The 14,769-nt window shown below is 46.4% G+C and overlaps 1 protein-coding gene across 5 annotated transcripts in view; it reads left to right on the top strand.

Annotated features, from left to right (window-relative positions):
- Positions 1–14,769, top strand: part of STK32B (serine/threonine kinase 32B) — a 397,346-nt gene that overhangs the window by 326,523 nt on the left and 56,054 nt on the right. For all 5 annotated transcript variants that reach the window (XM_060655452.3, XM_060655455.3, XM_078446274.2 and 2 more), the window contains one exon: positions 11,197–11,286. In XM_060655452.3, coding sequence (XP_060511435.1) covers positions 11,197–11,286 — 90 coding nt within the window. The remainder of the gene's footprint in view (positions 1–11,196; positions 11,287–14,769) is intronic.

The raw sequence follows: 14,769 nt of genomic DNA, 5'->3' as shown, positions 1-14,769 counted from the left end.
TGCGCTTGGCGAACCGCTAGTTGTACACCTGAAACGAATGGAACCTTGTGTGTTAGCCATGGGGAGGAAGGGAAGTAGGGAGGGAGGGAAAGAGAAGGGAAGGGAAGCAAAAAAGAAAAGCAAAGGGAAGAAAAGAGAGAGGGAGAGAGAGAAAGGAAAGAAGGAAGGAGAAGGGAGAGAAGAAAGAAAGAAAGAAAGAAAGAGAGAAAGAAAGAAAGAGAAAGAAAGAAAAGAAAAAGAAAGAAAGGAAAGAAAGAAAGAGAGAGAAAGAAAGAAAAGAAAGAAAGAAAGGAAAGAAAGAAAAGAAAAAAAGAAAGAAAGAGAGAAAGAGAAAAAGAAAGAAAGAAAAGAAAGAGAGAAAGAAAAGAAAGAAAGAAAGAAGAAAGAGAGAGAAAGAAAAGAAAGAAAAGAAAGAGAAAGAAAAGAAAGAGAGAGAAAGAAAGAAGAGAAAGAAAGAAAAGAAAAGAGAGAAAGAAAGAAAGGAAAGAAAGAAAAGAAGAAAGAGAAAGAGAAAGAAAGAAAGAAAAGAAAGAGAAAGAGAGAGAAAGAAAAGAAAGAAGAGAGAAAGGAAGAAAGAAAGAAAAAAAGAAAGAGAAAGAAAGAAAGAAAAGGAAGGGAGGGAGGGAGGAAGGAAGGAAAAGAAAGGCTGCTAAATGTCAGGAGATCATCGCCAGCCTGGTCCTACAGAGTCGTACAGAGCAGATCACAGCTGGAAAAGCACTATGAAAACCTCCCTATGAATGGTGTTCATTGTAATTAATTTATGTGATTGCATGAAATTACATGCCCAGCCAGAGTGTGGAAGGAGAGTGTGTTGGCCAAGTAGCCTTGGCTACCCTGCAGGGACTCACCCAGAAACCTGGTGGCTGGAGAGAAAAGAAGAAACAGAACCATGGAGAACCCCTCCCACAGAAGCCTTGGGCGAGGTGGATTCCCTGGGGCATCAGATGAACCAGGCTGCAAATGCCGGGGAAGGCTTTACGAAGTCCCGGTCTATCCTGGGGGAAGTCCCTGAACTGGTCGGGGCGTGAGAGGGCCCCACATCTCCGCCACGGGCTCAGGAAATCCCAGAAGGCTGTTGGCTGCGCACAGCGGGGCCTGGAGCACACAGAATGTTCTATGGCCCTGAATCCCCGCCCCATGACCAAGACACGGGAGGAGGTCAAATCAAAGAAGAAGAAAACCACACTTTCTTCTCATCAGGCAGACATGCTCTGAAACAGTCAGTCTTCCTGCTGCCGTCAGCCAGATGGAGCCTGGATAAGCTCGTGCCCTGGGATTTGATTTGGTTTCTTTTTCTCCCTTTCTTTCTTCTGTTGTCCTGCAGTAAGTCCGCTATGATCTCCGTGAAGATAAGGAGGAGCGGAGAGCGTGCGGGGTGTGTGATCCCAAGCGAAAGGTCAGGGCCAGAGTTATGTCACAGTGACATCTCAGAAGCACAGTTATGATTAGCGGGTGCACCGGAGCCTGCCCTGGGGAGGGGGCTGCAGCCCACGGCCGTGGCTTCATCCGGCGGCTTCTGTTCCACAGCCCCAGTCTGGCCTCTGCTCAGGCATGATGTAGACCTTGCAAACCAGCGAAGGAAGAGACATTTTCACAAGAGACTTTGCTCCAAATCCAAGTCTCATGAAAGGGAAACGGGGGGAGGTGGGGGCGGGTAATGTGGAAGGTGGTCCCTTCTTGTGGACTGGACTGCCTTCCATTGTCACTCCAGGTCTAGCTCCCCCTGGTGGGTACTGCCTTAACACCCACTCCCGGGAATTCACAGGGAGGCGTGACGTCCAGGAGACAGATCTAGAGAGAAGTCACTGTGCTCCCAGACACAGCCTGCCATTCGGGGGTTGACTGTCCCCTCTGAGCAGCACCCCCAGGCGTGGGCTCATAGGTCCCAGTGAAATGAATGTGCTGCCCGGGTGCATTTGGTTAATACCCACGTGGGGTCACTTCATTATAGGGGCCGAGAGGGGAGAAGGGAAGCAAGGGGCATGGCGGAACAGAAGTAGAAGTTTGTGCAGTGTAGCTGCGGAGGGGGTAAATGAAGATGCAGCGCATTTCACGAAGACTTTGGGTGGCTTTCCCCGGAACGGATCGGGAAGGTGCCAGAGCCGGCTTGCGAAGCGATAGTCATGGCACTGGTAACGCTCAGGTGACTCTGGGTGGTGACAAGGCAATTATGGCCCCAGTGAGGGACTGTGGGTGGGACGTCAGCACCACTGACCATCCCCACCCCTAAGTTCACGACACAGATAACCGACATTGGGGTTTCAAGCCCCTCCCCGAGACATGCAGGCAGGGTGCGGGCCATAAACAGTTGCTGAATGAATAAAGAAATGAGTGAGACTTGAAAGTGGCTTGAAAGTCACATGGCTGTTGTGTATTTTTATACTCAGAAAATAGCCCCGGTTACAACTCCTTATAGCACCAGCTCTGACATTAGCACTTGTGTTTACGGAAGTCACGGAGGGGGTGGCTGGTCCCACCAGCTGAGGTCAGGCTGAGAAAGTGACATTACTACAGTCATAGCAGCCAAAAGTTGACATGGAATGTCATCTACTCCTGTAAATATCACTCTAGGCAGTAAGGGGGGGAAAAGGGAACGGGATTTACTTACCGTATCTCTTTCATTCAGTCTCTCATTTGGTCAATCAGTCAGTCAGCAAACACTTGATGGGTTCCTCTCCCAGGACAGCCCTTTGCTAAGGTACTGGGGGCGGAGATGAACAAGGCAGGATTCCTGGCCTCAAGGGGGCGGACAAAGTGACAGATACGGTGTGGTGGATGCTAGGATGGACGTGACATTGGAGGGCCGTGGAGGACCGGGGGGAGAGGCCTGAATCCGTCTGCTATGGACGGAATGCTGTGCCCCCCGCCCCCTGCTTAGAATTCATATGTCGAAGCCTTAACCCCGATGTGATGATACTCAGAGCTGGGGCCTTTGGAAGGTAACTGGATCTGGATGAGGTCATGAGGTTGGAGCCACCACCCTGGGATCGGTGCCCTTATAAAGGGAGGAAGAGGACAGAGCTGTGCCTCTCCACCATGTGAGGTTACAGCAGGAAAGCAGCCATACAAACCAGGAAGAGGGCCGTCACCCTCGCCTCAGATTTCCAGCCTCCAGGACTGTGGGAAATAAATGTTTGATGTTTCAGCCCACCCCCCACCCCCACCAGCCTATGATATTCTCATAGCAACCTGAGCAGACAAGACACAGTCAGAGATGCCACCCCCTGTGGTAGTGAGCTTCCTGCTGGTGGAAGGATACAAGCAGAGGGTAGATGCAAAGTCTCGGGGCAGGTTTTGAAGGATGAATGGAAGTCTGCCAGGCACAGGAGAGGGCCGAGCATTCCAATGGTGTCAAATGTGTGAGCTCCCTTGCATTCAGAGAAAGGAGGGAACCTTGGCTGCAGCATGGCTGCTGATTGTTGCTGCCACCATTAAAACTTTGCTAATGGGCCTCACACAACATCTTGAGCTCCTTCTCTTGCTGAGTTTTGAATGTTTTCGATTTATGGAAAGCAAATAGCCTGAAACTCAGTTCATATTTGCCAAGTTTCTCGTAAATTTCCATTCTCCTGGGAAGGAACCCATAGGAGACCTCATATGGCACTAATTTTCACTTTCCCACATCTTTACTCGTTTGTTAAAGGAAGCCCAGTAGGGAGTTACAGCTCATCAATTAGCACTGTTGGGGGCGGGGGGGGGGGGGGGGGGACCAGAAAGTGGAATTTGCTGTCTGTCGCACCTGCTGTGCATGAGTCCCAGGTGAACCCCAGCAGGCCTGCCCAGAGCCCTCGCCCGCCCCGCCCCTGCAGAGGGCTGTCTGGTGCAGCTCTGCAGGGGGCAGCGGGGGGCAGAGGGAAACGCTCACCGACCAGGATGAGGCCTGAGACCAAGTCCAGCTTCCTCCCAGATCAGCTGTGTGACCTTGCACAGCACACTGGCCTCTGGGACTTAAGGTTACTCTCCTGTTAAAAAATGAGGGTAGTCAGACCTTCCTGACAAGCATACTTCAAGGCTTACCGTGAGGTTTGGCACCAAGTCTGTTCCAGTCACGCGACCCTAAAAACCAGTGGCTCAAACTAGACAGGCTGCATTTTTCTCTTCCCCACTTTGGTGCTTGGCCCCATGTCCATTCACAGCAAAGCGATGTTCAAGCGATGTGAGTTGGATATGTGGTTCAAAGCGATGTGAGTTGGATATGTGGCTCCTTCTCAAAACTCCCTCACTTGGAGTAAAAGCCACTGTCGTCTCCCCGGACCTGGAGTCTTGCACAGTCTGCCCCACCCTGCCCTGTCTGAGCTCCTGTCCCCCTTTCTCTCTCTGGCGTCCTCGCTGGCCCCTCGGAGGGGTCTGTACATGTCTCAGCTTCTGCCAACTACGGTCTTCCCCTGATGGTCCAATGGCTTGCTTCCCCCTCAACCCCTGTCTTCTCAAATGTCACGTTCTCAGTCCCTAACTGCTCTGTTTAGTGCTTACAGCTACCCCATGATGTACTTACTAATATTAGTTCCACTCACCAGATGAGGGACTGGAAGCTTCCAGAGTGAAATAACTTGCCCGAATCTCATAAGTGGCTGTGTCAACCATGATGCCCAGCCAGTCATGTATGGCAAAGAGGAACTCAAATAGTCCCAAGCAATGAAGAGTGTTTTTCAGCTTATACAGCTGAAATCCAGTGGAATGAGGCTTCAGGCAGGGTTTGATCAGGCTCTGGCACCATTTCTCATCTATGCTTGCAGCTCTACCTTCTCCATGGGTAGGCTTCATCTTCAGACTACCTTTCTCTATGGTAGCAAATGGCTTTTAACAGTTCTGGGGGTCCTATCCCCACCTTACACTGGCCAAAGACAGAATATTACTTTAGGTACCTCCTGAAAAAAAAAAAAAGAACTGAAAAGTTTTCATTTCTTGAACTCCCTGGAAAATTATCTCCCCAGTTTTTAGGTCATGTGCATAATCCTGAGTCAAATGCTAAAGTGGAGGGTAAGGTCAACTTGACCCAAAGCCAGATGTACCGGGACCAATAATTGCTAAGACAGGAGGTAGGAGTGACCACAAACAGCATATGCCTACCAAAGGAGCCCAACCACTGGTTCTTAGGCAACCCAACTCCCAAGGCTGTGTTCTTAACCACTCTGCTCCAAGCCTCTTAACAAGGGAAAGAATGCCATCATTGTGTGCAGATAATGTGCTTCTATGCCTACAAACACCAAGACTCCACTTCAAGAGCTATCATTAAGAGACAAATGAACTGCTTTCCCAAGACTATAAAATAAAAGTAAACAAAATGGAAGTTCTTTTTTCTCTCTGTTAGAAGTCCATGATGTTCAGAGGGGCGGAGCCTCCTTCTATCTTGTTCCTCATCTGTGTGGCAAAGGATGTTCTCCCAAACCCACATAATAGGCAAATGGAAGGGAGGTGGGAGGAAGGAGGGAATGAGAATTCTTTCAAAGGAGATATCCTGGAAGTTCAAATATCATTCTGCTCGCCACCCTTTGGCCAGAACCTGGTCCTGTAACCACAGCCAGCTGCAGGGGGGCTGGAAGTCAAGCCTTTAGCGGGGTAGCCCTGAACCCAGCTACCAATCCTAGTGCTGTCTGAGAAGGGAAGATGGGATTTTGAGAGATAACCAAAGCTTTTGTGATGGAAGATTAACAGAGAAGCCAGTTGGAGATGAGGAAGCAAAACCCAGTAGCTTTTCATTCTACCGAAAACAGCCAGGGAGAAAAAGAAATGGAAAATATCCTTGTTCAAAAAAGTGACCAAAACTACGTAATATCTGTCTACAAGCGAATGTACCCAGGAATTTACAGAGCGTAAATGAAGAGAACACTCAACATATTTTGAAGGAATCAAGCAAGATCTGGATGAAAAGCCGGGCATGACCCTGGGTGGAAAAACAATGTGTCCACACTCCTCAAATGAATGTATACGTTAATGGAATTCCCGTCACACTTCATGGAGGGATTTCCTAAAACCAGGCACAACTCGTCTCAGAAGAATAAATGCCTGAGAGTCACTACAAAAACACTGGAAGGAAACACGAATGCAGGTGAGGCACTCCTATCGAATACTGTAACAGCCTACACATCTACTGTAATTAAACTGATCGAGTCCTGGCCCAGCGGTAAACAGTAGGTCAGTGGAACACAAGAGAGAATCCATAAGCCTATCTTTGTATATGTAGAACTTGATAGAAAATGAGGGTCACATTACAGGTTATTGGGGAAGGTGAAATATTTCAACAAATATTGGTGAGACAACTGACCATCCATTTGTAAGAAATAAAATTAGAATGTTATAACAAATTATTCTATATGATTGGGAGATTTTTTTAATGTTTATTTATTTATTTATTTAGAGAGAGCACAAGTAGAGAAGGGATAGAGAGAGAGACACACACACAATCCGAACCAGGCTCCAGGCTCCGAGCTGTCAGCACAGAGCCCGACGCGGGGCTCTAACTCACGGACCGCGAGATCATGACCTGAGCTGAAGTCAGACGCTCAACCGACTGAGCCACCCAGGCACCCCTGGAAGATTTCAACACAAAAGATCTAGAAGTATTCTAAGAAAATATAGAAGGTTGTACAAAATAATTGGGGGTGGAATAGGTTTCTGGAAAATTATAAGGACGATATACTCAAACTATAAAATTAACTTATTATTTAAATTTTTAAAACTTTCATGTGGCAAGAGGGACTGTCAGTAGAGTCTAAAGACAAACAACAAGCTAGGAGCAAATATTTGCAGTACACAGAGCACAGTGTAAATGTGTCTAAGAGACACAGCTCTTGTTGAAAATTGATTATCGGGGCCTGGATGGCTTAGCCGACTGAGCGTCCGACTCTCTGTCTCAGCTGGGGTCATGATCCCAGGATCATGCGATGGATGGAGTCCCACATCGGGCTCCGTGCTGAGCGTGGAGCCTGCTTAAGATTCTCTCTCCCGATCTCACAGCTCGTGAGTTCGAGCCCCACATCAGGCTCTGTGCTGACAGCTCGGAGCCCGGAGCCTGCTTCGGAGTCTGTGTGGGTCTCTCTCTCTGCCCCTAACCCACTCTCATTCCGTCTCCGTCTCTCTCAAAAATAAACATTTTAAAAAAATTGTTTTAAAAGATTCTCTTTCCCTCTGCCCCTCTCCCTGCCTCTCTCTCAAAATATTTTCCAAAAAAAATTTTTAAAAGAAAATCATTCAGGATTCTAGACAGTTCCCAGGGAGTTGGTAACTGATCATGTGAGAAATGTTCAGTGTCGGAGCGCCCGGGCGGCTCAGTCAGTTAAGCATCCAACTTCAGATCGAGTCTTGATCTCACCATTCGGGAGTTCGAGCCCAGATGGGGCTCTCTGCTGTCAGTGCAGAGGCCTCTTCCGATCATCTGCCTCCCTCTCCCTCTGCCCCTCCCCTGCTCATGCTCTCCATCTCTCAGAAATAAATAAAAACATTAAAGGAAAAAAAACCTTAAAAAAATGTGCAGCCTCATCTGCAGTGAGATACTACTATTCCTTGCCATGTGATTTGCAACAAGTAAAATCATTGAGAACAGTGCTGGTAACAATGCACGGAAATACTCACTCCCATATCCTGTTTAGAGTACCATAAATGACAACTTTAGAACATAATATGCAAACCCTTTGATCCTGCAGTCCCACTTGTGGAGATTTATCTAGTCAAATGAAAGTATCTGTATGTATGTAACGCTATGCTCAAGACCGCTAGGGCCGATACAGTCACAAGACAAACAAGTAAGCAACCCAAACTGCAAACCTATAGGGCGATTGGTGAATAAAATATGATGCAACCACACTATGGGATGCTTTGCAGCTATAGGGCCACAATTTCTTATTTGAAACTCTTGGGGCCAGGTATGTTCTCGTATCTCGGAATTTTTCAGCTTAAAAATATATTTATGTTAAATAACATATACCTTAGTAATATGAAAAGAATATATGTCTAATAGATAAAAATACTTAAAAGCAACACATAGTATATATTATGTAACACCCCCATGGGGTTAAATGAATCACCAAGGGGGATCAAATATATTTGGTAATCAAATATATTAACATTTTATAGCAAAACATGAATATTCACCGTAAGTGGAATAAATAGAACTATGAAGGGAGGTTTCAGGTCAAGTTTTATCACCGAGTAATCACCAAAATTATTGGATTTCTTTCCAATGGAGAACAAGGGTAAGGCCGTTGAGGACAGACCTATGTACATAGACCTTTGAATGGAAAGATGTCATGATGCATGGCTAAACGCAAAAGTAACTTCTGGAACAGCCCATGGACTTTGATCTCATGACTGTAAGGACAAACCAATATGTGTGGAGACACGTATGCAGAAAAGGGAGAAAAGACAGAGAACCAGGTGACTCCGTGTGGTTACGAGCAGGGGTGGGGGAGCGGCTCAGATGCCCATTTACAGTCTTTGACTTATTCTAATCAGCTGGTGTCACTTTCATAATGCAAATACTAATATTTTTTAAAGAAAGGGAGAAGTGAAGGAAAACCAAATAAAAGCCATACTGGAGGGTTTCAGGGTCCTCTCCGTGTGGTGGCTCTGCATGGAAGCCTACAGGTGTGCGGGCAGAAATGACTGAGACCCTCCCACGCCTCACTGTCAACAACGGGACTGTGGATTCGTTTGTTAGTATTAGAAATGGGCCTGGGAGGGGCACCTGGGTGGCTCAGTTGGTTGAGCGTCTGACTCTGGCTCAGTTCATGATCTCGCGGTTTGTGAGTTCGAGCCCCGCGTCAGGTTCTACACTGACAGCTTGGAGCCTGGAGCCTGCTTCTGATTCTGTGTCTCCCTCTCTCTGCCCCTTCCCTGCTTGTGCTCTTTCTCTCTGTCTCTGTCTCTGTCTGTCTCTCTCTCTCTCTTTAAAAAATAAATAAAACGTTAAAAAAAAAAAAAAAAGAAACGGGGCCTGGGCAGGTGCGGGGGGCGGACTGGCCCTGGCTGCAGAAGGTGGGGTTTGAGCCACACCGAGGCGGGATAACACAGCTATGAGCAAACACATACAAGAAACCACCCAACGTGTGTGCCAGCCGCTGTAGCATTTTGCTTTTCTTAATCCCTGCCTCCTCCCAGCCGCTCTCTGGGATGGGTATTTTGCTGCCACCCTCCCCACTTTACGGACGAGGAAAATGAGGCCCAGGGACACTAAGTGCCTTGCCCAAGATCAGACAACTAATCACAGCCCAGCTGAGACCCAAAGCAAGTCAGTGTGGCTCAGAGTCTGTGCCCACCGCTAGGCCGCGCTGCCTCCCTGCGGGTAGGACGTGGCACGGACGCCAAGTCCAGCCCCGGAGGCTGCGGCAGCTGCATGTTCTAAGGATGCCCCCTGGGTGGGCACATGCTGCGTCCGGCCTCAAGGGGTTCCCAGCAAGGGCCTGGCTAGATGACTTAAGCTTCACCCACAAGCACCCGAAGGGAACTGGACATCCTCACGGAGTACCCGGCTGCCGCATCCCACCCAGGAGCTCTGGACACAGCGTCTGGCAGAAGCCTGCCCACACATCAGGGCTGGCAGCTAAGCCTGAGATTGGGGATTTGCACGTGAACCCACTGGTGCTCTCTCTGTCCACCGCGTCCGATGCTATCAGGCACGCGTCTCGAGTGAGCCTCATGGCACCTGCTCTGGCGGGTGTCTGTGCACCTCCTGGGGGTTCCCTCCAGGCCCTCCCAACAGTTTTCTGTACGCAAGCCACTTGGGTGTTTAAGTCCCGGCATCCCGAACACAGCTTTCAGGTGTGCAAATCCAACCATTTTCACATGATGTGATGACAAACAGAGAAACGTGATTGCGTTTATATCTGGTATTCAGGGGTCTCAGGGTTGTCTCTGGCATGTACCAAGTTCCCCGGGAGGCCAGTACCAACTGTCAGAATGCTACTCTCTCCCTCTCGCCCCCTTCCTTCCCTGCTTCTCTTCACCCCCTTTACCCCACATCTCCTGTCTCCTTCCTTCTCGGTCCTTCTTACTTCCTTCTCAGGCTTCTTAAACATTTACATATGGGTGCGCCCAGCCTCTCTGTGTCCCGTCTGCTGCCATTACTTTAGGCTCGATGGAAGGTGGTCTCAAATCCCCAGCTGCCTCCCCACTGGATTCCTCAGGCCCCCACTGACCGTAGCAAACAGCAGAACAAGAGTGTCCTCTGGGCATGAAAACCCTCTCTCCACCCTTCTGTCCTCTCCATGGCCACTCAGCTTCCTGGGTGAGGGAGTCCAGACTGACCCCTTTCATTTATTTACCGTGAGCTTTTACTCTGTGGGTCAGTGCCTCCAAACTTTTAATCCATAAACTTTTGCATCATGTCCTCATTAGATTTGTTTACTTAAAAGTAATATGCATGTATCACCAAAAACTGACATTGTCAAACTGGCAGAGGGGCGCCTGGATGGCTCAGTTGGTTGAGCGTCCAACTCTAGCTTTTGGCTCAGGTTGTGATGATCCCAGGGTCGTGGGATCGAGCCCTGCATCAGACTCCACACTGAGCGTGGAGCCTGGTTGAGATTCTCACTATCTCTCTCTCTCTCTCTCTCTAAACAAACAAACAAGAAAAAAAAACTTGCATATCACTGAGATATTTTTTGTGTGTATGTGTATATATACCTACACATTCAAATGGTATTAACTGTCTCCGTGTTATTAATTAAATTCTCAAAACTTATTCATCTTACAGCTGAAAATTTATACCTTTGAACAAACTCTCCCTATTCCTCCCAACCCCAGACCCTGGCAACCACTTTCTATTCTCTGCTTCTGTGAGCTTTTTTTTATGTAGATTCCACACAGAAGTGATACATTCTGTATTTGTCTTTCTCAATCTGGCTTATTTCATTTAGCATGTGATATCTTCAGATCCATCCATGTTGTCAAAAAACGCCAGGATGTCCTCCCTTCTCATGGCTGAATGGTACTCCATTGTTTATACACACCACATCTTCTTTATCCTTGCAGCCATTGGTGGACCTTACATTGTCCTAAATTTGTCTAAGTTTGTCTACTGTGAATAATGCTGCCCAAACTAGACATTTTCAAAGTATCAGATAAAAATACTATTCTGTGTAGAAGTTCTAATATGTTCTTGTACCCACCATACAGCCCACAGCTTTAAGTAGACAAGGAAATAGCCCAGCTGTCTGCAGCTCTTGCTAACTGGGGTTTCTGTTTCTCTATCTCCAGGACATGTTCACATCACAGACTTCAACATAGCGACGATCGTGAAAGGAGCAGAAAAGGCTTCCTCTATGGCTGGGACCAAGCCCTACATGGGTGAGTGTTCCAGGCCCCTTTGGGGTGTTGTAGGCCCAGTGCCTGAGGCATCAGCGTTCCTGTGCTTCACCCCCACCCCACCCCCACGCCTACCTGCCACCCCCACACCAGGCCCCATCTGCTCCCGGTAGGTGCCAGGCGCTCTCACACTTTTGTCTTTGCTGTCTTCCCTGCCAGGAAGACCTTCTCCTCCTGTGATTTCTAGAGGACTCCTACCCAGATAGAAAACCTTGCTTCAGGGAAAAAAAAAAAAAAAAAAAGGCAGACAAAACCATTTTTTTCTTTTTTATTAATGTCCAGTGGTGTTGCCAAAATATAACTTTGGTATTGGTCATGTGGGGTCTATATTCTTAGGTACACAGTGTTTTTCCAACATGTTTTTTCAGGTTGGTTTTTCTTTAAGACCTTTGATGGAAGTATCATTTTTAGTAAGCATGCTATCTCCTTACTTTGTTTTCTCCAGGGACACCTACTGTCTGAATGTGGGGCCTTCACAAATCTTCAGTATTTTGTGATTTTCAAATATTTTGTATCTCTTCCTTTCTTTGTTTAAAACTTTCCTCATTTTTCTCTTTCTCCTTCTTTTAAAGATTATCTGTTGTGTTTATTTGCTTTGTGTGCTTTCTAGAAAAATATTTATTACAGAAGTAATTTTCCCTTTATTTCTACTTTTTTCCTGAATTTTCTTGCCTGATTTCTGAGTTTTTTAAATTCCAATTTATGTTGTTCTTTCATGTCTTGCATAGTTTTCTTAATGTCTATATTAATTATTAATTCTTAGTGTCTATATTAGTTATTGATGATTGCGTAACAACGCAAGTCAAAACTTAGTGGCTTATATTATGTTCACGGATTGGAAGAATTACTACTGTTCAAATGTCCATACCACCCAAAGCAATCCACAGATTCAGTGCAATCCCTATCAAAATACCAATAGCGTTTTTAATAGAACTAGAAGAAATAATTCTAAAATTTGCAGGGAACTACAAAAGGCCCCTGAATAGTCAAAGCATTCGTGAAAAAGAAGAAGAAAGCTGGAAATATCACAGTCCCAGATTTCAAGCTATACTGCAAACTGCAGTAATCAAAACAGTATGGTACTGGCACAAAAACAGACACAGAGATCAATGGGATGGAATAGAGAGCCCAGGACTAAACTCACACATACACGGTTAATTAATCTATGACAAAGGAGGCAAGAATACACAATAGGAAGGTGACAGTCTCTTTAACAAATGGTGCTGGGAAGACTGGACAGCTATGTGCAAAAGAATGAAACCGGACCCCTTTCTTACATCATTCACAAAAATAAACTCAAACTGGGTGAAAGACCTAAATGTGAGACCTGAAACCATAAAACCCTTAGATGAGAGCACAGAGAAACACTGGCCATAACAACATTTTTTTGGATAGATCTTTTCAGGCAGTTAAACTATTGGAATTACATCAAAATAAAAAGCTTCTGCACAGTGAAGGCAACAATGAGCAAAATGAAAAGACAACCTGCAAAATGGGAGAAGAAATTTGCTAATGACATATCTAATGAAGGGTTTGTATCCAAGAACTTCTATTGTTGTATGATAATAATTCCATTAAAAATGGGCAGAAGGCATGAATAGACATTTTTTTCCAGAGGAGACATCCAGATGGCCAACAGGCACATGGAAACATGCTCATCATCACTCATCATCAGGGAAGTGCAAGTCAAAACCACAGTGTGATGTTACTTCACACCTGTCAGAATGGCTAGTAACAAAAAGACAAGAAATAACAAGTGTTGGTGAGGATGTGGGGAAGGAGTCCTCGTGCACTGTTGGTGGGAATGCAGACGGGTGCAGCCGCTGTGGAAAACAGTATGGAATCTCCTCAAAAAAAATTAAAACTAGGACTACTATATGATCCAGTAATTCCAGTACTGGATGTTTACCCAAAGAAAACAAAAACACTAATTCAGAAACATATAGGCTCCCTTCCTGGATTGCGACATTATTTACGATAGCCAAGATACAGAGGCAACCTAAGCGATCATCGATGGATGAATGGATAAAGAAGATGTGGTGTATATACACAATGGAGTAGTAGTCCTAAAGAAGAATGAGATCTCACCATTTGCAACCACATGGAGGAGCCTAGAGGGTATTATGCTAAGTGAAATATAGAAAGACAAAGACCATATGGTCTCATTCATATGTAGAATCTAAAACACAAAACAAATAAACAAGCAAAAAAACAAAAGGCAGAAACAGACCCATCATTCAGAGAACAAGCTGATGGTTACCAGAGGGGGAGGTAGATGGGGGGAGGGGGAAATGGGGGAAGGGGAGGGGGAGGCACACACTTCTACTTAGGGAAGAAATGAGTCACGTGATGAAGGGCACAGCATAGGGAACATAGTCGATGGCACTTTCGTAGCGTTGTATGGTGACAGGTGGTAGCTACACTCGTGGTGAGCACAGCATAACGTGTATAGCGTTGTGGAATCACCTGAAACTCATGGGACACTGGGTGTCAACTACACTTCCATGAAAAACAAAGAAAGGAAGTTTTGAGATGACAAAAAATACGTTTGGAGAATGATAAATGAACATTGTTTTAAAAAACACTTAGTGGCTTAGAAGAGTGACATCGTGCTGTGTCTCACAACCCACCATTTGCCTGAATGGTTCCTCTGCTGGCTTAGGCTGGGCTCACTCATCCACTGCGGGGGGGGGGGGGGGGGGGGGGGAGTCCACTGGGGGTGGAGCTCAGCTAGGACAGCTGAGTTCAATGAGTCTTTCTCTATGTGGTCTTGCATCACTGGGGGGACTGAGTGAGCTTGCTCACGTGGTGGCAGTGGTTTCCAGAAGGAGAACCCACTTCCCACATGCTTTCAAGCTTCTGCTTGTTTCACATTTCCCGACATCCAGTTGACCAAAGCAAGTCACATGACCACGACCAGAGACCATGTGGGAGGGGACTGCAGGGGGCATGGATACCAGAAGGGCTGACTCATTGGGTAACCATTAATGAAACAACCAATCACATCTTTTAATGCTTCTGAAATAGTAGGTCACGGTTTTCCTCTGTTTTGAGATGGAGGGTTGTGCATCTTTCTGATCCGTCATCATTGTTAAGTGAGTTATTCTGCTCTTTATTTTCTTTCCTCTTAGGATAACTTTGCATGGAATTTGACTTCGATACCTTTCTGTTTCTTTATTTTAATGTGAAATTAGTTTTCCTGAACTTTTGGATGATGATATGGTTCAGGCTAACTTTTCTTTTCTTTCTTTCTTTTAATTAGATGTTTATTTATTGGGGCACCTGGGTGGCTCAGTCGGTTGAGCATCCGACTTCAGGTCAGGTCATGCAAGATCTCACAGTTCATAGGTTCAAGCCCCACGTCGGGCTCTGTGCTGACAGCTCGGAGCCTGGAGTCTGCTTCGGATTCTGTGTCTCCCTCTCTCTCTGCCCCCCCCCCCCCCATCCTCTGTCTCTCTATGTCTC

The sequence above is a fragment of the Panthera onca genome, chromosome B1 (genome assembly GCF_046562875.1).
Source record: "Panthera onca isolate mPanOnc1 chromosome B1, mPanOnc1 haplotype 2, whole genome shotgun sequence".
Classification (NCBI taxonomy): Eukaryota; Metazoa; Chordata; class Mammalia; order Carnivora; family Felidae; genus Panthera; species Panthera onca.
The sequence above is the reverse complement of the archived record's forward strand: the minus strand, read 5'-3'. Positions and strand labels throughout refer to the sequence as shown.